Here is a 22589-nt window from a genome sequence, read left to right on the forward strand (position 1 = left end):
GTAATCTCAACCAACAGAAAAGAATACACTTAAAAACATGGCCGTGGAGAAAGGTCTATACAACACGCCATAGCAAAATGGAGGTCAGAAGCTAATAACAGGGTGTTTGTGGGCAAAGAAAAAGTTTCTGGATTTTTCCTAGATATCCCAGTTAAAAAATACACTTTTTCCAGGGCTGCAATATACTTTGTGTGTGTTAAATGCCAGTATACTTTCCCTAGGGACTGGTAAACTTGTCAGTTCTTTTAACATTTCACAGACCAGCGTAGAAAACTAAATCCAGGAAGAAGGGGAGAGAAGGGGGAGGGGGGGCCTCCCTGAAGTGCAGCGACTTTTACACTACACATTTTTGTATAACGGTACACAACATATTTTCGTACTATGACAGTATAAATTCAAATCCCACCAAACACAGCACATTAGTTTTATGAAGCATTGAAATAGGGATTTCTATGTCCTTTTGCAAGACCATCTCAGCTCATGTCACATGATCAAGCCAGCTGATGACAGCAGATGTTCAGAGCCAATAGGAATATCACTTAAGTAGCAGGAACACACAAATCAGAAAATTTAATGGTTTATATTAATATACGAAGTGTAGCTACACGGACAGCTAAGTTTTAAATGATTGTCAAACTCTAGGTGATTGAAGAAATTCTCAAACAGCAACATGATTCATCTTGCTTAAAAGGTAACTTACTTTGAAAGTAACACTTTACAATATTTTACCCAAGACCTGTTAGAAATTCTTATGTTTCAGCAGTTGCCAGAGCGCACAAGAAAACAGACATTACTGCATGTGCAGAGCTACGGCAACGTAGGAAACCCCTACGTTTGTATGTATAAAGCTAAGAGATTTCACATTATGCCTTAAAAGAAACAGGACATCAGGGGATACTGCAAGAGCATTAGAACTCCATAAACCATACTAAAATGCATAAGTCGGCTTGAAGCGCACATTCATATGTCCAGATTCACAATATAGTAGGCCCCAAGCTGACATTAAGCTTTTTAGTGTGGTTTTAGAGAATGTAAATTTTTTGGAGTTCCAGTTCTGTACTGTCTTGTGTTTGGTTCTTTACAATGGCATAATGCCATACATGCCAGAAGATGAAAACATGCACTTGAAATTCACTAAACATTTGGAAGTGGCTAATACTGTGGACTAAAACACTTCGTTTCAAATAAACTGATTTCCTCTGCAGGAACGACTAATAAAAGCCAAATTTCCTTAGAAGACCAACAAAAATAACTTCATTGTTCTGCAATGTGATTAATGCTTGACTACCAAAAATATGGAAACAAAATAAACCAGAAAACAAGCTAATGAAGTGAAGTATTTTAACCCTTCGTAAGCACACGAATGTATCTCAATTCACTTGATAGCTCCCAGCCACAGAAATCCGTTTTGTTTTCCTTTGACATTGGAGCTGTAAACAAAGAGGAAACAGCAGAATCACTAAAGGTAAACATCGGTCATGAGGTGACTACCCCAACCCCCAAACACGACTGCTCTGTGCATGCTCAAATTTGACAGTTTGGGCACGACAAAATTTTTTTCCTGTCGGCATCTGGCTGCTACTGCTGATACAGCTAACAGCCACACTTCAAGAAGCCAGAAGTGGGAGCTTACGTGACTCAACTGCACATGTGTGTGAGCTTGCTGGCAACTGCTCAAATGAACCTTATGTACATAGTTGTGATGTCACGCTCATCGGAAGCAGTTTGTTGTTACGAAGGATTACATAGCTTTTGACACAGTTAGCTGTTGGCAGACACTTGTGTATGGACAGTGTTTTTTTGTTGTAAATTGTGCATTTCCTTTGCACCTCAAGGTTTTTTCCTCTCTCATTTATGTTTTATTGATGCAGTAGTGGTATACGGTAATAGTTGTTAGAGTATCTGACAATCGAAATTACAAAAATTTGAATTCCTGGCATTTCAAAAAATTACCAGGTTTTTCCAAGATGTCCCAGGGCATATACACCCTGAAAAATTAAATGGCCTTCGCCATATTGGTACAACGAGTAAAAAGTAAAACACGGTTGACAGCTCGCATACTGTTCACTAAAACGACCGATCACTCAGACAGCAAACACGAATGAGAACGTAAGTGGTTAAAAAAAGGGCATTCCATCAGGAAATAGCCGACCTCCAAAGGTTGAACACAAAGAGCACAAATTGGTGGAGCAGCGGCTCTTAAATGGCCATGGCTAAGATGACAATGCCCGATACACTACCTAACTAAAATGATCTCACAGCAAGAGGGCAGAGGAGGGAGGTCGCCCAAGTCACAGGGAGAGGCTTAATAACCTGGAGCTTGTTCCCACGAAGGGGAGGACCAGTGGTGATGTCAAAGTGACACCACCTGCTGACAGACAGAAACACAGATCATCGGATGAAATATAGGCTGAGCACTAGGACTGCAGTCTTGGCAGCAGTGTTGGTGGCCTCGTTTCCTATTGGACTGACATGACCAGGAACCCACATAAGCATCACAATGGCTCCATCAAGAGTGAGAAAGTGACAGCTTTCCTGGACCCATTGCATTAAGAGATGGGTGATACACAGCACACAGAGGCTTAGAATGACACAGAATCGAAGCAGATAACGCAATTGAAAAGCCTGTGTCGCTGGATGTCCTACGTGGCCTGACAGGGCCAAAAGCTCTGCTGGAAATACTGAACAGTGTTCCAGTAGCTGATACCAAAAGACATCAGTGCCAATGACGAAGGCACACTGAACACCACTGTCAGTCCGGGAGCCATCAGTGGACAAAGATACTCGTGAAGTTCCATGTGAAGGTCATGAAACTGAAGGCAATAGAGTGAGGCTGGAGTGGTGTCCTTTGGAAGCAAATAAAGGCCAAGGTGAACACGGGCTGCCATGTGAAGCCAAGGTGAGGAAGGGTTTCACTCCCCAGGGAAAGTGCAGGTAACATGAAGTTAAGCTGCTGGAGCAAATAGGCAACGGAAGAGGGACGTGCCCCATACAGGTGAGCAAATGAGTCATCAAAGGAGGTGGCATAGGATGGGTGGCACTAACGGCATGCGTATCTACTGAAAGTCACATCAGTACGACAGCAGTTCTCAGCAGCTTCTGCATACAGACACTCCACCGGGCTAGTGTGAAAGGCGCCAGTGGCCAAAAAGATACCACGGAGGTATATAGTACTGCAACAGCATAAGAGCGACGGGCGTGCACACGCATAAATTAAACATTCAGTTTCAAACGGACAAGGGACCAGAACAAACTGAGGAGGGTGGTTCGATCTTGTCCCTGGAAAGTACCACTTATCACAGTAAGTTGATGGCTGCTTCTCAAGGAGGCCATTGAGAAAAATGGTCCAGTAAGGCACCTTTAACATTTACATATTTTATGCTGACACATTCCTCTCCAAGCACAAAAGGATATCAAGCTTCCTCCAAAATTGATGGCAACCATTTCTTTATACCTTACTTTAATATTTTTCCCATTTGCCCCATGTACTTCATTTCACAATCCTGATACTATTTTGAACTCCTGCCTTTCCTTTACAGTTCACTGCTTTAATCATTCAACCTCTGTGCCAGTTTGTTAATGTTTAATGCCATTTTAACCCCCTTTGTTGTTAAATAAACTCAACTTCTAGGAGATGGTTCCCAACAAAACTAGAACATCTGTATAAATATAGAACCATGCCATATTGGGAAATCATATCCAGGTGACGAAGCTAAATAGAGGGCCTGAAACTGCACCAGAAACAGCTGATAAACTGAAACAGGGGCTGAAGCTTGAGATTAGCACAGAAGAGAACTGGATGGAGGATACTGTAGTGAATGAAATGAAATGCCAGAACTGTTGCAGTATTTGGGGCAAAAGGAAAGAAATTTTGAAGTTATGTTGATAGCTTTATAATGAACAGAATGACTCATTAGCAGAAATTAAGCACTGCAAGAACGAGCAGTATGAGGGTATACCACTTTTTGGACGACGACAGGGTGGTTGCTGTGAAATTTAGAGGGAGCAGAGATTTTCTTTGGACTTAAACAGTGTAATGTATCAGCATGTTAAATGAGATGTGCGTAAGGGGCATTTCTGGGCCCACTTTAGTAGTGTCCTCAAGAAATAGCCAACAACTTACGCAAACTAGCAGCATTAAGTTAAATATTTTCTGTTGGTGCATTCTACACGGGTGCACACATTTTAACATATGTGTAGTATTGGTTTTTTAGAATTTGTTAGGACATGACATTTAACATTCAACGGTTTTACAACAGACAGTAGCATCATATGGGCCTGTGATGCAAGTGTTATAGCGTAGTACTATCTTTGGTAGGCCTTTAGTTTAAAACTGAGACTTGTGGGAGTAAAGTGTGCCAACATGAGATGTTTGAGGAAGAATTATGTTTCACGATACATGTTCTCTGATGGGTTTTTACTTTTGGCAAGTGTAAGGAGATGTAAGCTTTAAGGAGGGGGGGGGGGGGGGGGGGCAGGACATCAAACTGGCTGACTGAGCAGGAGAGGCAACACAGGACATTTTAATTTCCACTGCCTATACATTTACAAATAAATTCATGGATTCACACTCACAGGAGTGAAAGTTCAAAAGCTTCAAACACTTTTTTTTACATACGAAATATCATCATTTATTACTTACCACTGCCTGCATTTGTTGCTATAGGTACAGTTTCGTTCGTAAGTGAGAGATTCTTCAATGAATTCTGCGCAGCATACAAACCATACTTACTTGTGTATTGAACTCTAGAATTTATTTACTTTGTGAAAAAAAATGAATGAGCCATTACATTTTAAACTTCATATTTAGGAAAACAATCAAATTTCATAATTTACCACAGTTTTTAACAGATCTGAAAAAATTCTGAAGTTTCATGCACCTGATAAGTATCGTTCATATGCTGTGCAAAATTTGTTGAAGAATCTCTTACTTATGAGGAAAAATGTACCTATAGAAACAAATGCAGCCAATAGTAAGTGAAGAAACAAAACCACATGTAAAAAAAAATTATTTTGTTATGTTTTTGAACTTCCACTGTTGAGTGTTAATCCTGAATCCTTCCTGGTCATGCCGACAAAGTTCTATGAGTTTATTTGTGAAAGTAGAGACAGTGGAAATTAAAATGTCCTGTGACATCTCTCCTCCTCCAAATCCACCAAATTTATGTCCTATCCCCCTTAATTTGTGCGATACTAGAAGACTGTACAAATATTTATATAGTTGTCTGTCACTGCTGTGAATTTATTTCACATCCCAGTCCTAAAGAATGTTTTAAATATTCCATGTCTGGCAACTAGTGCCAAACTTCCTCGCACTGCTGAACTGAAAACATCTAATACAGAATTAGATGAGCATCTGGTGCTCATTTTACCACGTCAAATGTCTGCCAACTTAACCATTCCACAGCTCGTTTGCAAAACAGGTACTACCCAATAGTAACAACAAATATACACTGAGTGGTAAGAAAAATTAGAATGAGAGCAAAGTTTTCATTTTCTCTGTCCAATTGTGTTGTTTAACTTTTACAGCACAGATCAATGACATGCAGCTATTAATAAACCAAATAATTAGTTTTCTACGCTACTCTCCCTCAACTTCATTAGCATACAATTTCCTGAACATTTAATGAACAATGCTCAATTCTGAACAGTCACTTATCGGATTTTTCATCTGAAGTATAAAAATCTCTTCATTTCAGAAGCATCTCTCTGGTACAGCTGTTCACATATTTAGGCATGTGGACTTTAAACTGAAACAGATGACATCGTCAGGTCTCATCAATAGGGCTACGTAAACAGTTTCAACAATCTTTCGATCTGTCTAAGGTGGAAAGGCCTGGGAGGCGGACTTCTGTCAATCACTTTCTACCAAAATTAATCTTTTAAATATAAGAAGGGGGCGAGGGCACATACTACAGTAACTTTTCTTTCCTCTCAGTTCATAAATAATAGCCATTAGCAACTGTTTAACCAAAGTTTTTAAATCTATTATTTGTATGAAATAATATTCTTATAATTAACAATTTGAAACAGTGTTTTAAAATTTATGATTTTCATAACTTACTAAATTAAATTTCATGTTAAGTTAGAAAAGAATTCCTCAAAATTTTATGAAATCCCTATTTTATGAAATCCCTAAACTTTCGATGTAAAATTTACTTCCATGAGAATTTCAGGTTTTCCTTGCCACCCTGAATATTCCTTGCATGTGAGGGTCACTGAAAGTTGTGAAGTAGTTTCATTTCCACCGTCACATTTTCCAGACACCGTTACCAATCTAAATACTTAAAAGTTTCAACAATGGTAAGTTATTATAAAGAGGTCGTGGTGTCTTGGTATATCACTAATAATCCTCATGGTATTGCATTCCTTTTCATTACTAAATTTTTATTTTGCAGTGCAAGACAGCACCTCAGGATCTTGAGTGATTGTAATTGAAGGAGAAAAATCCCAGAATGTATACTAAGATCTTAATGGGTCACAGAAACCCTATCCAAAGAGTAAGCAACAATTCATATATAATCACGATGCAGGATCAGTTCAGGTCTGGGAATGAGAGCAGAGTGCTTTTTGGTCAGTGAAGCCTCACCTCAGTACATTACAGAATTAAATAAAAATATGACGTACAGCCTGTCGTGTGGGAGATTACTGCACTGTTAATTGTAACTGACTAAATTACACTTAAACAAAACAATCATTACAATTTTTCTGGCACCATTACGTGAAGACATCAGCACTGAAAGCTGCCCTTCTAAAGATTGACAACCAGAAAATTTACACCTGCAAGAGACACCCCCCCCCCCCTCTCTCTCTCTCTCTCTCTCTCTCTCTCTCTCTCTCTCTCTCTCTCTCTCTCTCTCTCTCTCTCTCTCTCAGCAGTGTAAACTTTCTTCCCCTGACAGCAAACCAGCTCTGCAGCATAATGTATCAAAAGACAATACCTATTAGTATGATATTTTTACAGTTTTCACCAACACAGTATTATTTCAAAAACCTACAGGGTCAGTACCTACTGGCACCAAACATACATTTATTGGTAACTAACAACTCACGACAATCCATTGAGTTACTAACAACTGATGTCTTAATACAAAGTCATTTAGTTTTATCTCTAAAATCAAATGTCTTAACCCACACGTATCTACTGTACCCCATACTAAATCTGGTATTAGAGCAATTACTTACAAACATTATTTGTTAGTGGCAAATAACATGTTACCTCATGCCCTGCTGAGTTGTCCCAATTTTTATTCCAATATACAGTTAAAAATTACTCTCAACAGTAAATGCAATGCAAATTTTATACTATCAGTGGCTATAGCAGTGGAGGAACACCCCCTTCAACTTGACAAGGAAAACATTTCAAAAATTTCCATGGGTGCTGAGACAATTAAATTACCTACACTCCAAAAGGATTTATTGCAACAGTAAGTACCATAAGAATATTAAACATTCATTTTTCTGTCAATTCTGATACAAATCGACATTCTGCCCATAAATCTGATGTGTCACAATTGCAGAATTTTCAATAACCATGTGCAAAACACTTCTGTTCCAATAATAAAATCTTTGGGGGGGACAAACATTGCCATCAATATCTCCTCCCCTTTAAAGCTATAGCTGTTATTAATTCAAAATGGCATTGATACTTACAAAGCAGCAAGTTCTTCCAACTTCTCATACTATTGCAAAAAAGAAGTACAGTATGAACTTGGTGACCACTAAATTCTTAAAATTAGGGGCCTCATGAGTAAAAGCAGTAGAAGTAATTTATATGATTTAACTGTCACATATAATGAAAACTTATTGACAAATTACTGTCTTAGTATCTATAGTTCTTTAAAAAAAGAATTCATAGGAATACATCAGCAAAGTATGGCCAGTGTCTATTATTAATTAGTTATCTTTAAACAATTATATCTGACCATACAAAACTGTTGAATTCCTAACATGAGTCCCAAGCAGCTGTTTCAATGCTGTTACGTAGATCCTAAAAACACTACACTGCAAGTACAACATTTGGCCCCTAATTATCAACATTTCAGTTCTACTTTCAAGGCATAGCATCCTGGAAACAATGAAACATTAAACAATACCTTAAAAGAGAACACACGCTGAAATTTGTGATTTTACAAAATCTTGAGAACATCAACAAAATACAACCGACTTTCTGAAAGTTTCATTATGCAATTATCCAGTTACTTTAACTTGTCCACTTGCATGCAGCATTTTTATTTAAGATACTACGTAAGTGTATGTGTGGGCCTATTGTACTCGCAATGTTGTTTTTAGATTTATATATAAAGCTGCCTGAAATCATGCAAAGAAAAAGGGAGAAGAAATGAAAAGCACAATTACTGGATTGAGAACTTTAGCCATTTACTCTCTGGAAAAGCTCTACAAAGGACAGTACGAACTTCAGTACAATACAAATTAAAAAAGTTCCAATTAAAATTAAAAAACAAAACAATGTGCGTAAAAGTGAAACTGCCAGTTAGCAAATACATTACGTACATAAAAGCAGATTCAATTAAATCAACGAATTAATGGTTGTACTGTGCATGCAAGTTAAGCACTGTATATGATTTCATAAATAAATTTTATTTCTTACACAGTGGAAAAATCATGTACGCTTCTTTACACTCGTCTGACATGAGGCAATTTTAATTACTGTTCAATAAAAGATTTAAAAATCTTAAATAAACATTAACAATTCTTGTACATATGAAGTAATACTAAAAATAAGGGACAAGTCCAAGTAACCAAATAATTCATAATAAGCCTTTCACTTTTACAAATTACCTAATTATGTACATCAGTCAATCTTGTACGAAAGCACAGTTTCATTTTCGGTGTATTACTTCTACTAAAACGGTAATTTTTTTAGTTTTTCTTTTTTTGTAATAGAAACAATCTCAACCCACAGGCGCTGACTCAAACTCAGGGGACCGAAGAAGCTGAACACTATTGATCTCCAACCACTGACTGTAACTATGTTAACACTACTTACTGCACCTGTAAATGAACTGACTGTTGTACAGCTGTTGATGTGAACTTAATTTCACGGGGGAAGTCAAATTTAAAAAGAAAAAGAACCATATTCCATTTTATACTAGTGGAGAGCCTATAACTGTGTGTGCGCAACAGTCAGTTAATGTCTCTTATACCTTGTCACTTTCACCGATTCATTACAGGAATCAAGTTGAGTTCTACAAACTTGTCAGCACTCCAACAAACAGAACACTAACCATGGGGTGTTAGTCAGCGCCTGGGGCCGAACACTGCTCAACCTCACCAGCACATCACAAATTTCAGCGGGCTAGCATGTCACGATGAAGGCCACTCTTTATAGTCAAATGCCTTCCCACCTGGAACAGGGGGGTGGGCGGAGTACGCTCCTGCTGCTGCAGTTGTTCCATCAGCACCATATGTCCTCGCTCCTCCGTATGTTGATGTATCCTGCACACATGTTGGACAGCCATAATTATTTTGTTTGCAGAGCCTCATTTCGTAAGTCAGGCAACATATTTATAAACATAAATGCCAAGTACTCAACATTCATTAAGCACGAAATTAAAATATTTATAAATAATAATTATTATTATACAATTCCATTATTCTCTCTATTTACTTGCTGCTTTTTCACACAGGAATTTAAAATTATTTTGTAATAATAATAGCTGGAGAAACAGTGGCCATACATCTAAGACTAACGAGGTTCTTGGGCAACATCTGGGCTATGTTAGGTAAGACAATGGTTGGAATGTTAACAAGGCAAAGATTTCTGTCTTCAGGTAAGTTTTAACTTAGATGATCTGCAGTCACAAGTTGACAATTTATAAATGAGTAGCATGGGTTGGCCAAGAATGGCAAGACTAATCGTTCATTCACAGCATACCAGCATTCACCTCAAATGAAATTACTATCCGATGGAAAATGGCTGATTTCTTAAGAATTTTAATTCCATTCCTCTCATATCAAGAGTGAGTGCAATGTTCATCATTACATTAGACAAAATGATTTGAATCTCTTAATGACTGCAGAACAAGTCACCTGTCAGACTTGTACATGATTACGGAAGTTAAGAAAATGGTTTTTCACACGACGACGATCTTTGATGATAAAGCAACAGTGGACTATTCAAATTAACATTACCATGAAATAAAGTTGTCCTCAATCCAAAGGTTGGTTTTAACATCATAGTTATTTATTATGCATCGTCCTGATGTGGTATTCCTTTCTCATCAACCACCCTTCCAACTGACTTCCACAGCCAGTCACAGGGAGACCTACAGTTTAACACAGACTCTGAACTATGGTGGAACTCAGCCATAATGAAAGATGAAAGGGGGAATTAAAGTCTGTAAAGGTATGAAGACTTGGTGCTACCATAGCAAACTAAACCACAAAATGCGGCACTGTGTTCAATGAGACGTTCTGTGACTGCTGAGGGCAAACATTTAGAACAACTAAATCAACTTTAAGTAGTATTTTCCTAAAAGCAAATACCTAGGAGACAATGCAATAATAATAGCTTTTGAGAAGAACATTCCACAGTAAACTAGATCTACAGAATTATTTACCATTTCACTGATATCAAAAACTTAGCTGTCCCAACATCTTATCAGTGCATAACCATCCATTCTCAACCTACTGTGTCACTTTTATATAGTGCATTAGACAGACTGTCTCTCTGTGAAGAAGTGACTCCACACATTCAAGGCAAACTGCATGCCAAAATGTGTGGTGTAGAAACCAGTAACACTATCTACTTCCATCATATGGACCAACTTCAAACAGCATTTTAATCAAAGTGTCAATGTCAAATCACAATAGTTAGCTACAAAACACAAACCTGTCCATACCTAACATTTATCAGACCTTGTGTATTGAAGCTCTTAATTGAACTACACAGTGCCTGGATTACAGAGACAAAGGTGTTTTACTTTTCTCCATTGTGCAATAACCACACCGGAACTCCACACTGAAGGTAAATTCTCAAGAAAATTTGTCTTGGGCCTCCTTTCAATTGACTGGGAGGAAATGAAGAGAAAGAGCACAACACAAGATGCTATCTGACTTGTAAGCAAACAAAACCTGAGCAAAGCATGCAAACAATTTTTCATTTTAATACAGTTTACAACCACTTGATACACTGAAAGTACATAAGCAGTTATTACTCTGCCAAAACCTGAAAAGGAAAGGAGTCATCCAAAAACACTTTCAACTCTTTGACTGCCAAGAAACTAGCTACTTATAACACTGCTTCTAATCCATGCTTCAAATTGGACTACTATGCTCTGATTCAAATTACTCTGACTGCAGTTGTCAGGGGCAGTGTTGCCAGCATGCAGCCAGCCATGTTCCACAAGGCACTGCATGTATCTACGAAACAGGCAACAGAGCAAACATGTGGTGCTAGAGAAAAAACTATGATTGGATAATGGCAACTGGCCCCTACCAGCTGTCTTGTTGAAACATCAATCACAAATTAATTTTTAACTGAATCATACGTGAAGTCAAATTTTGTCGTGACACATCTGCGTAATTTGAAAACATCAGTTACTTTATGAGACTGAGGATGGTGTGAGAACAACTGACGGAAAATGAAGGATGACTATTCAGATTAGTTCAATAAACACAAACATATATCGTACATAATAGATATTATATGCATTAACAGGTCTACATAAGTAATTTGGGTATTAATGAGACAATTCGCCAGTTAGTAGAGGTACTGAGATATCAACATACACACAAAGAATGAAAGCTTTGTTAACTTACTCATGAATCCTGTAACGATACATGGTACTTATAAATAGTGGAAAAATCTAATTTTTTTATCACTTTATTAAATTCTGAAGTCTTTCCCAATTACATTGATATATACATTATAGGGTTCCAAATTAAAAATGGCATATAATACAGGGAAACATTCCACGAGATATATCTATCTCAAATTTTGAAGTTACGGTCATGTATGCTGCCGCATCCCCTTTATTTCTGTTACAGAAACCAATATTTCAAAGAGAACTGTGAACTTTGTTTCCCGCGATTATACATATGATACATTTTATATGTTGGTAACAGTGCAGGTTTCTAATGTCTGTAAATGATTATCTTTGCTAGTATTTACTTTTGTTTCGCTGAAGCAGTTTGTTGATGTGTTACTGAATAGATGTTGCCCAAGTGCTACATATATTTGTGGAAGTACATATCCTTTACTGTGCAATAAATATGAACTCCGCCACACATCAAGAAACTCTTGAAAGGAAATTCTGTGGTAACCAGTCCACAAACATAGCAAGCCACACTGTTGACAATCTATGTATCAGTTCTTCAGGGAAGGAACTCCCACATGGCACACCACCTGGTGATTCAAATTTTTGTGCTGTTCGCAGTGGATTTGTTGCTGTTGATTCATATGATGTGAATTTGAAATTAGTGTATGCAATAGGAAAAAGAAAAAAGGGTGCTCAATGTTTTGTGGTTTGATGGAGCTTCCTCCTCCTCCCAGTAAGTTCAGGAAGTACATAAAAATACTTAGAGTGTCTTGACGGTTGTGTCTAAAGCATCTATGAAACATGCAGTAGAAGAAACTGTAAATATTAGTGGAACCAGGGACATTGCTGTTGCACTTGATGGGACACGGCAATGTCAAGGACATCATTCCTTGAATGGTGTTTTAAGTGCTACTTCTACGGAGAATGGAGGAGTTGTATGTTGAATTCTTATCCTCCAAGTACTGCCATACCTGTCATGGTAACACTTAAGTAATACTGAACATCGGTGTTTTAATAATTAAGATGGTTACAGTGGAGGTGTGGAGTGTAATTTCAGAGGTCGGTGCCTGTTTATAACATTAGAATTACGAAATACCTAGGAAATGGGGACTCTAAAGCTTTCAATAAAATTAATGAATTCAATAGTTATGGTGATAACTTGGTAACAAAACTGAAGTGTTTTGGACATGTGCAAAACACAATGGGTGCTAAATTGAGGAAGCTACAAAGAAAAATGAAAGGGAAGTTGCTATTTGATGGAAAATCTGTCTGGCCCAGGCAGATTGACAAACCGAAATAGACCACCTCCAGAATTATTATGGACTTGCCATTAGACAAACTGCACCTCTGAATGATGTCACAGCAATGAGAGAAACTGTATAGGCCATCTATTTTCGTAAGTTGTCCACAGATGACCACCCTGTTCAGCGACTTTGCCATAAAGGAGCAGATTCTTGATATGGTTACCAAAAAGCAAAAGAAAATAGTCAAATATACAATCATAAGCATTTTCTTCCCGAGCCTATTATGAATGAAATAAAACCAGTTTTTAGAGACCTGAGTGACCCTGTTTTGCTTAGTAAATGTCTTCAGGGGGCACTCAGAATAGAAACTGAAGTTTCAAGCACTGCATATGGAAATGTTTTTGAGGGATTAAATACATTAAAAGTTGGTGTACTAGATGCACTGATGTTTCAATGGTGGAGTGATGGGAACGTTGGAAGTCCTGAGAAATTTAGGCATAAAATGTGGCTCTAACATGGAAGATCAATTGCTTGCGTGTGACAGAACTGATTCATGAAGCTGAAAAATTCGCTCTTCAAGTTACCAAAGAAGCAAGAACTGCTAAAAGGAATGCCAAGAGGAAGTATGAAGATGAAGAAATGCTGCAGGATGAGGACTATGCTTCAGGAATGTTCTGAGGCACAGTTTAATTGGACTCGTGTTCATTCGCAGTTTCCTGCAAGTTGTATTTTTCAGATTTCTCCAATTTCCTTCCATAACTTGCAGTAGTCCATACTTATGTAGTAGACCTAAGCTTTATTGCCAAATCAACTAAATTATAGAAAAATAACATTTTTATTAGGAAAAAAATTATTACAATTAGAATGTAAGATGTGATTTTTTTTATTCTTGTAATATACGTAATAGGTGGAACTGAACAGGTCTAGTACCTCAGCCACCATGTCATGCATATCTGGTAAAAAAATTTGGTCTCCTTAAAATTTGTAACACTGGGTTAAATGGTACCTCAATTTGAGGAAGCACTTTGGAAAAAAGTAATTGCATAACAAGGCATCTGTAAAACATATACATTATAAACAGTGCCTGAAAGAAATAGGTGTTGATTTTTACATAATACTGAGCCAGAGAAGTACCCTGTACCCTGTATCCTTAACAGATGCACACAGAAGTGACTCCAGCCTCACAGGTGACCAGAGTGATAGGGGTTGTGTTGGATGGAGTGAGTAGTATGGGGAGAAAACAGATAGGGGGGAGATATGGAGAGAAATAGATGCCGGCACTTGAGGGAAGCAGAAAGCGTGTGGGCTAAAAACACAGAAGGAATAACAGGTGTACAGTAAGTAAGCAAGCTACATGCAGTCAAGCTGAAAAGTTCACAAAGCACATGATGCACTCGTGCATGCGTGCAGACATGAGTGCATCATGTGCTTTGTGAACTTTTCAGCTTGCATGCATCCAACTGATAGTGTTCAGATGACTTATCTGTAGAGTAAGTACGCATGCATGCATGCATGCATGCATACTCTACAGATGAAAGTAATCTGAACACTATGAGTTGTTATTTTTCTTGTTGAGTTGTCAACACTTACTAACCAGCAAGTCGGCTCAATTAGTCTTAAATTACCATTTTGGAAGCTGATGATGATCTTTTCCCCAAATTCATCATTCGAAAATGCATGGCCATCTTATACTTGCAGAAACTACTGCTGAGGTCCACATTTGTACACTATTTAACCAAGTATAGAGCAGTCTTCTTGCATTTACAGATGAGACTTAGCTATTTAAATCAAGCACATTTATTTTGAACAAGTCGGAAGGGTAGGGCAGGGCTCAGCTTGGCAACGATTCTCTCTCTCTCTCAACACACTCCAAGTTCACCAGATACAATGAAATGCTCAATGCAGTAAAACCTACTGCTCTGGTTAAAATTTGACAATTTTGTGAAATACAGGAAAAATGTAGCATTAAATTCTATCCACTAACAAATCCTTGTACTGTGTGTGTGTGTGTGTGTGTGTGTGTGTGTGTGTGTGTGTGTGTGTGTGTGTGAGAGAGAGAGAGAGAGAGAGAGAGAGAGAGAGAGAGAGAGAGATATGAAGGCCTTAAGGCTGAAAGCTTCATTTATTTGTGACAGTCTTTATTGTGCCTATCTGTGAGCCAGCATCTCCACTATATGGTGAGTAGCAACTTTCCTTTTCATCATATTGTTACATTCCATCCTGGATTTTCCATTGTTTGATGTGTGGATACTATACACAAACATTAATTACATTTCTTTAGTACAGTAACATTCAAAAGCAAAAGGGTTGTCCTAAGGAAAATAAAAAACCCAGATCAACACCATTTGGTGAGAGACTGCAACAACTTGCGAAGTGGTTTGCAAAGAGAAATTCTGTTACTGTTCATGCAGGCAAGAACGTTACTAGCTTTTTATCAGCTACACAACATGGTGCCACTCAGATGGAACAAGGAAAATTAACCCACCATAGAATGTCTAATAAACAAAACAAACCATACTAAACTCATCATCATGAGAATAAATTACAGTAAAGTGAGGATGCGTCATGGATATAGTACCAAAAGACGTCTGTAGATGGTGGGATGAGCAAAAGTTCAAAAATTGGACTGAATCTTGATTGTGCTCTTTTATTCATTCATTAGTTGCTGTTTTATATGACTTGCACCCAAGCAGGGTCAATGTATTTCACAGTTGACCAAGCACAGCACTACTGATAGGTTCACGGTGGACCAGAGACACCAACTTCACTAAGAAATAAGTTGAGCACAGGGAGGGTAATACAATACTTGCACTCAGTCAGAGCTGAGTCATGTGAAAATGTAGAAGGTTAGGTCTCCCTTACGTATTGTCTTTTAATGTCATTCACACAGAGAGTGTGTACACTGATCATCTTAAAGCCCAGCCAAGCTGGTGTCACTGGTCCCCCTTCAACCCATACTTAGCACTGTGCCCAAGCAACTGCAAAACAGACAATACCTTTTATGATGCAAATAATACATAAACAGACCTATGCTAGGCTTTGATTCACAACAAGAACTTTTAAACATTTTATTTTGAAGAAGCTCCTGAAGTCCTTACCCACTTTGTAGCCCCCCACCAAAATGTTCCATACAACATGAGTCAAAGCCAACTTTGTAACAAAGTGAGGGCACAGAATATACACAATACTGATGATTTGATAAATCATTTAGAAGTAACAGCAGGGCAGTGAAAGATTCCCCCCCCCCCCCCCCCCCCCAAGATACAGACGTCAAGCCAAGCAAAGAAGCATCCACAGGGAAAATTTCTAATATTTCTCACCCAGTTTTGTAGTGCTCTAAACAGACCACCTACTGATATGTACTTATATAAAATAAACTGGGTAATTCCTAGTTTTCTGGCATGCCTACTGATGCAACAAAGCATGCAGTACACGTAGTAAAGATTTTCAGCCGCATTTGCCATAAGAATAATGATCCCTTTTGAGACACAGAAATCTGTTAACATGTTCTGACTATTTACTTCTATCAGCATCCTGTGTAGTAATATTCTGAAGTAAGGCCTCAAGGAGGCAAATTGATTGACTTATTTTTATTGTTGTAGAGACCTCAAAGATCATCTGAGGCATTACAAAAGTAAATACCACATAGTATAAATGCTACACAATTACAAAAACAAGAAAAATATTATACAATATAAATATTACACAAATAGTAAATTTAGCCAATTACAGACTTACTCATATATAGAAGCATATAAAAACTGATCACAAAGTCTAGTCATACCATATTCTTTGCCTCCCTTAAAAATTCATCAGTTTCATAAATGCTGAGCTCAAGAAGAAATTCTTTTACTTTTTTTTGAATTGTTGAATTGAAAGATCCCTGGTATGTTGGGGTACGGCATAAAAAATTTTATGGACTTGTATAAAAAGCACTTCTGTGTTTTTTTTTTTATAGTTACATCAGAAAGAAACTAGGCCCTGCTTATTTCTTGTGTTATAATTATGTCACATGTCATACTGTTGATAATTCTGATAGTTTTCCTTAATATGCATAACACACTGTAGTATAAATATTGACGGCAAGGCCATAATCTGTAATTTTTTAAAGCTTGGCCTACAGTGAGCTCTGGGTGCCAAGCTACATATCAGTCGTATTGCCTTCTTTTGTAGTTGAAGACATTAGCTGCCTTGCTTTGATGTCCCCACAGTATTGTACCATAGGAAATGTGACTGTATTAAAGCAAAATAAACCACTTTAAGTACTGGCACGTTTAGACAAAGACGCAGCTTCCTTAGAACAAATATTCTTTTGCTAATACTGCTTCCCACTTTTTCTATATGGCTACCCCAGGATAATTTTGAATCAATTGAGATTCCAAGGCAATTAACAGCATTTGAGCTCTGCTCAATTTCAGTGTTATTATTCCACAATACATACAGGTCTTATTTTTTCGGTTGACACAAAGGGAATTAAATACTTATTGCATGAATGAAAGTAATTATAAATGTGTGGAGTTTTACACATATCTTGCAGGTATTTGTTTCCCATACTTTAACACACAATGCAGATTGAGAGAATGATCTACACTTCATTCTACTGAATCTAACTTCGGCATAGCAAGGAATGAAATACACAGGTGTAGTAAAACTATCCGTCCCTGGAAATAAAATGCCAAACTCCAGAAGAGTTTTAAAATGTGGATTGAAGACATTGCTCCTGAAATCTACCACCATTGAAGAATTTGTGAATAGAACTGAGTAGTCTATTACAAACCAGTTAATGATCACCATGTAAAAGTATTTTTTGTAACTTCTTTGTAATTGCTTCCGTAGTCTAATAACTGACACATACCTAAATGGTTATCAATATGATCTATGGCATATGGAATTAATTACTGTGAAGCATCTTTACAGGACTGAGTAGGGTGGCAGAGGTATTCCCCACTCTTCAATGAAGCAATGAATGCATTGGGATACAATGCAGTATTTAAGTTAATCAACCCTACCAACAGCATTAGAATATTTGGCCACGAGTGTGAAATGATCTTAGTTCCACTACAAAAACAGGATGCGAAGAAGGTAACAATTTCATATACCACATAAGACAGCGTATAGAAAAGTAGGAAAAATCAAGGAAAATATGGGGAGGATAAATTTGGAGTTACGAAAAATAATAAAACAATGGATGTTTGAGGATGACTGGAAAAATAATGTATATCTCTTGTTGATTGGGAGCTGGTGTTTGGCAGTTTACTGGAGTACCTCCTCAGAAGACCTTGGAAGATAATGATTTAGGCAGTGAAGTCATGATACTGATTAAGGAAATGTACACAAAGGAAGCAGAGTTAAGGATTGGTTAAGAGGGGGAAAAGTGAGCATCAGAAGAGGCCTTATGAAAAAGCACTGTTTATTACAACATTTAAATATTTATGCATAGGAACTGAAAAGGTAGCTGCATTATAGCAGGAACATACAAAGACAAGCACACAAACAAGCAAGCAATGCTGTCTGAATCTTGAGGACTACAATAGAGTGAGAATTTAGAAACTGAGTATGGAATGAGACGCATAGGAAAGACCGAAGTAATACAGCTCAGCAAACATGAAGCTTCCCTCTAAGAATTACTGGAAGAAAACCTTTTAACAGGAAAATATTTTTAGGTACTTAGTCTGAAGATAGAAAATCGAAGCTGTGTGGAGGCAAATTTTATGGAAAAGTTTAACAGTACAAAATCTGAGACTTATTACACACAACACTTATCTTGGTTCTTTTGCAAATTTGCATCATAAGTAGATTATGATGCAAATTTAAGCACGAGACAGCCATCTCCATTTTGAGCTGCTGCAAGAGGAAATGTGTAAGGAAATAAGCCCCACCTTTCTCACAAGGCATAGAGGAGACTAGAATCAAAACTGCATTTGTGGCACCTGTTACAATGGTACAGCATGTTGTATTATACAGTAGCAATGGAGAGAAATGTTCATGTCACCCCCCCTTCATATTCCCTTCGTTCCCAGAAAAGGGCTTTTATATTGGACGTACAGTAGAAGCACAATTCACTACATGTTTTGAGGGCAATATTAGACGGCATCAGTCAAAAAAGGTTCAAATGGCTCTAAGCACTATGGGGCTTACCATTCAAGGTCATCAGTCCCCTAGACTTGGAACTACTTAAACCTAGCCAACCTAAGGACATCACACACATCCATGCCTGAGGCAGGATTCAAACCTCCAACCGTAGCAGCAGCACGGTTCTATACTGAAGCGCCTAGAACTGCTCTGCCACAGTGGCCAGCCATCAGTCAACCAGGAGGAGGAAAAATACTTTGTTACTTTTGTAAAAAAATGTTGAAGTAAAATGGACTGACAAAATTACAAATGATGCACTTTTAAAAATAAGAGAGGAAGGGAACTTAAGTTTTGATAAGAACATGGGAAACATCTTGACTGATAACAACAATGAACAGTCACTGAAGCAAAGAGTATGGAAAGGGGAAAGGAGGATGACAACTTTCAATACTGGATTACATTGATAATGGATTAAGTTACCAGACGAGCAGGGAAAAGCCACAGAACTGAGGACAGTGGAATATACCAAAGAAAGATTAAAAAGGGCTGCCACTCAATTTTTTCTGTCTGTGAAGAACGTACAGAAACCAAACTGAAAGAATAGTGCACATCTTTCTTACACGTTTGCAAGCACAAATCTTTCTGTGGAGTTTCAAACAAGTGCACTTTGTTTATCATACTTACATCTGCGGCACTCAAAGGTTGGATGTAAGCGAAGTGCATGAACAGACAACTAATAACACCATTACCTATGAACTACTCCACAGGACACCTTGTAGAGAATTAAGGTAGATCACTGGTCAGCTAAGTAGCCATTAGTAGCTTTTACCCCTAGTTCAGAACATGACTAACCAGCTTTATAGCTATTCTCTTCCAGAAAAAAAGGAAAAAACTGTACCTTAAGTACATTACAACCATAGAGAGGGAGAACAGAAATCTATCCATTAGCTTAACTGCTTCAACCCATTTTAACATTTACAAAAATAGTGAGTTTGATACACTAACAATCCAATTACATACACAACCTGCAAATGAGTTATGTAAAACTTTTATGGAGCCTCTATTTGCAATTCATGGAATGCTTCTAGAATACAAATGTTCAGTTTCTTGCTCCCATTTATTTTGGGTGTTATGAGAAGGCTAGTTTTCCCTTCCACAGCTTCAAAGTACAATAACAGCACATAATGTTATGTAGTGTACATTGTTGAAATGTTGTTGTTGTGGTCTTCAGTCCTGAGACTGGTTTGATGCAGCTCTCCATGCTACTCTATCCTGTGCAAGCTTTTTCATCTCCCAGTACCTATTGCAACCTACATCCTTCTGAATGTGCTTAGTGTATTCATCTCTTGGTCTCCCCCTACGATTTTTACCCTCCACGCTGCCCTCCAACACTAAATTGGTGATCTCTTGATGCCTCAGAACATGTCCTACCAACCGATCCCTTCTTCTGGTCAAGTTGTGCCACAAACTTCTCTTCTCCCCAATACTATTCAATACTTCCTCATTAGTTATGTGATCTACCCATCTAATCTTCAGCATTCTTCTGTAGCACCACATTTCGAAAGCTTCTATTCTCTTCTTGTCCAAACTATTTATTGTCCATGTTTCACTTCCATACATGGCTACACTCCATACAAATACTTTCAGAAATGACTTCCTGACACTTAAATCAATACTGGATGTTAACAAATTTCTCTTCTTCAGAAACGCTTTCCTTGCCATTGCCAGCCTACATTTTATATCCTCTCTACTTCGACCATCAGTTATCTTGCTCCCCAAATAGCAAAACTCCTTTACTACTTTAAGTGCCTCATTTCCTAATCTAATTCCCTCAGCATCACCCGACTTAATTAGACTACATTCCATTATCCTTGTTTTGCTTTTGTTGATGTTCATCTTATATCCTCCTTTCAAGACACTGTCCATTCCATTCAACTGCTCTTCCAAGTCCTTTGCTGTCTCTGACAGAATTACAATGTCATCGGCAAACCTCAAAGTTTTTATTTCTTCTCCATGAATTTTAATACCTACTCCGAATTTTTCTTTTGTTTCCTTTACTGCTTGCTCAATATACAGATTGAACAACATCAGGGTTAGGCTACAACCCTGTCTTACTCCCTTCCCAACCACTGCTTCCCTTTCATGTCCCTCGACTCTTATAACTGCCATCTGGTTTCTGTACAAATTGTAAATAGCCTTTCGCTCCCTGTATTTTACCCCTGCCACCTTTAGAATTTGAAAGAGTATTCCAGTCAACATTGTCAAAAGCTTTCTCTAAGTCTACAAATGCTAGAAACGTAGGTTTGCCTTTCCTTAATCTTTCTTCTAAGATAAGTCGTAAGGTCAGTATTGCCTCACGTGTTCCAGTATTTCTACGGAATCCAAACTGATCTTCCCCGAGGTTGGCTTCTACTAGTTTTTCCATTCGTCTGTAAAGAATTCGTGTTAGTATTTTGCAGCTGTGACTTATTAAGCTGGTAGTTCGGTAATTTTCACATCTGTCAACACCTGCTTTCTTTGGGATTGGAATTATTATATTCTTCTTGAAGTCTGAGGGTATTTCGCCTGTTTCATACATCTTGCTCACCAGATGGTAGAGTTTTGTCAGGAATGGCTCTCCCACGGCCGTCAGTAGTTCCAATGGAATATTGTCTACTCCGGGGGCTTTGTTTTGACTCAGGTCTTTCAGTGCTCTGTCAAACTCTTCACGCAGCATCGTATCTCCCATTTCATCTTCATCTACATCCTCTTCCATTTCCATAATATTGTCCTAAAGTACATCGCCCTTGTATAGACCCTCTATATACTCCTTCCACCTTTCTGCTTTCCCTTCTTTGCTTAGAACTGGGTTTTCACCTGAGCTCTTGATATTCATATCAGTGGTTCTATTATCTCCAAACGTCTCTTTAATTTTCCTTTAGGCGGTATCTATCTTACCCCTAGTGAGATAGGCCTCTACATCCTTACATTTGTCCTCTAGCCATCCCTGCTTAGCCATTTTGCACTTCCTGTCGATCTCGTTTATGAGACATTTGTATTCCTCTTTGCCTGTTTCACTTACTGCATTTTTATATTTTCTCCTTTCATCAATTAAATTCAATATTTCTTCTGTTACCCAAGGATTTCTACTAGCCCTCGTCTTTTTACCTACTTGATCCTCAGCTGCCTTCACTACTTCATTCCTCAAAGCTACCCATTCTTCTTCTACTGTATTTATTTCCCCCATTCCTGTCAATTGCTCCCTTATGCTCTCCCTGAATTTCTGTACAACCTCTGGTTCTTTTAGTTTATCCCAGGTCCCATCTCCTTAATTTCCCACCTTTTTGCAGTTTCTTCAGTTTTAATCCACAGGTCATAACCAATAGATTGTGGTCAGAGTCCACATCTGCCCCTGGAAACGTCTTACAATTTAAAACCTGGTTCCTAAATCTCTGTCTTATCATTATATAATCTATCTGATACCTTTTAGTATCTCCAGGGTTCTTCCATG

The 22589-nt window shown here is 38.0% G+C and overlaps 1 protein-coding gene across 3 annotated transcripts in view; it reads right to left on the reverse strand.

Annotated features, from left to right (window-relative positions):
- LOC124709137 (heterogeneous nuclear ribonucleoprotein 27C) overlaps positions 1-22589 on the reverse strand; it is a 66192-nt gene that overhangs the window by 14453 nt on the left and 29150 nt on the right. For all 3 annotated transcript variants that reach the window (XM_047240805.1, XM_047240806.1, XM_047240804.1), the window contains one exon: positions 9369-9459. In XM_047240805.1, the coding sequence (XP_047096761.1) occupies positions 9369-9459 (91 nt within the window). The remainder of the gene's footprint in view (positions 1-9368; positions 9460-22589) is intronic.

Source organism: Schistocerca piceifrons, chromosome 7, assembly GCF_021461385.2.
Source record: "Schistocerca piceifrons isolate TAMUIC-IGC-003096 chromosome 7, iqSchPice1.1, whole genome shotgun sequence".
NCBI lineage: Eukaryota > Metazoa > Arthropoda > Insecta > Orthoptera > Acrididae > Schistocerca > Schistocerca piceifrons.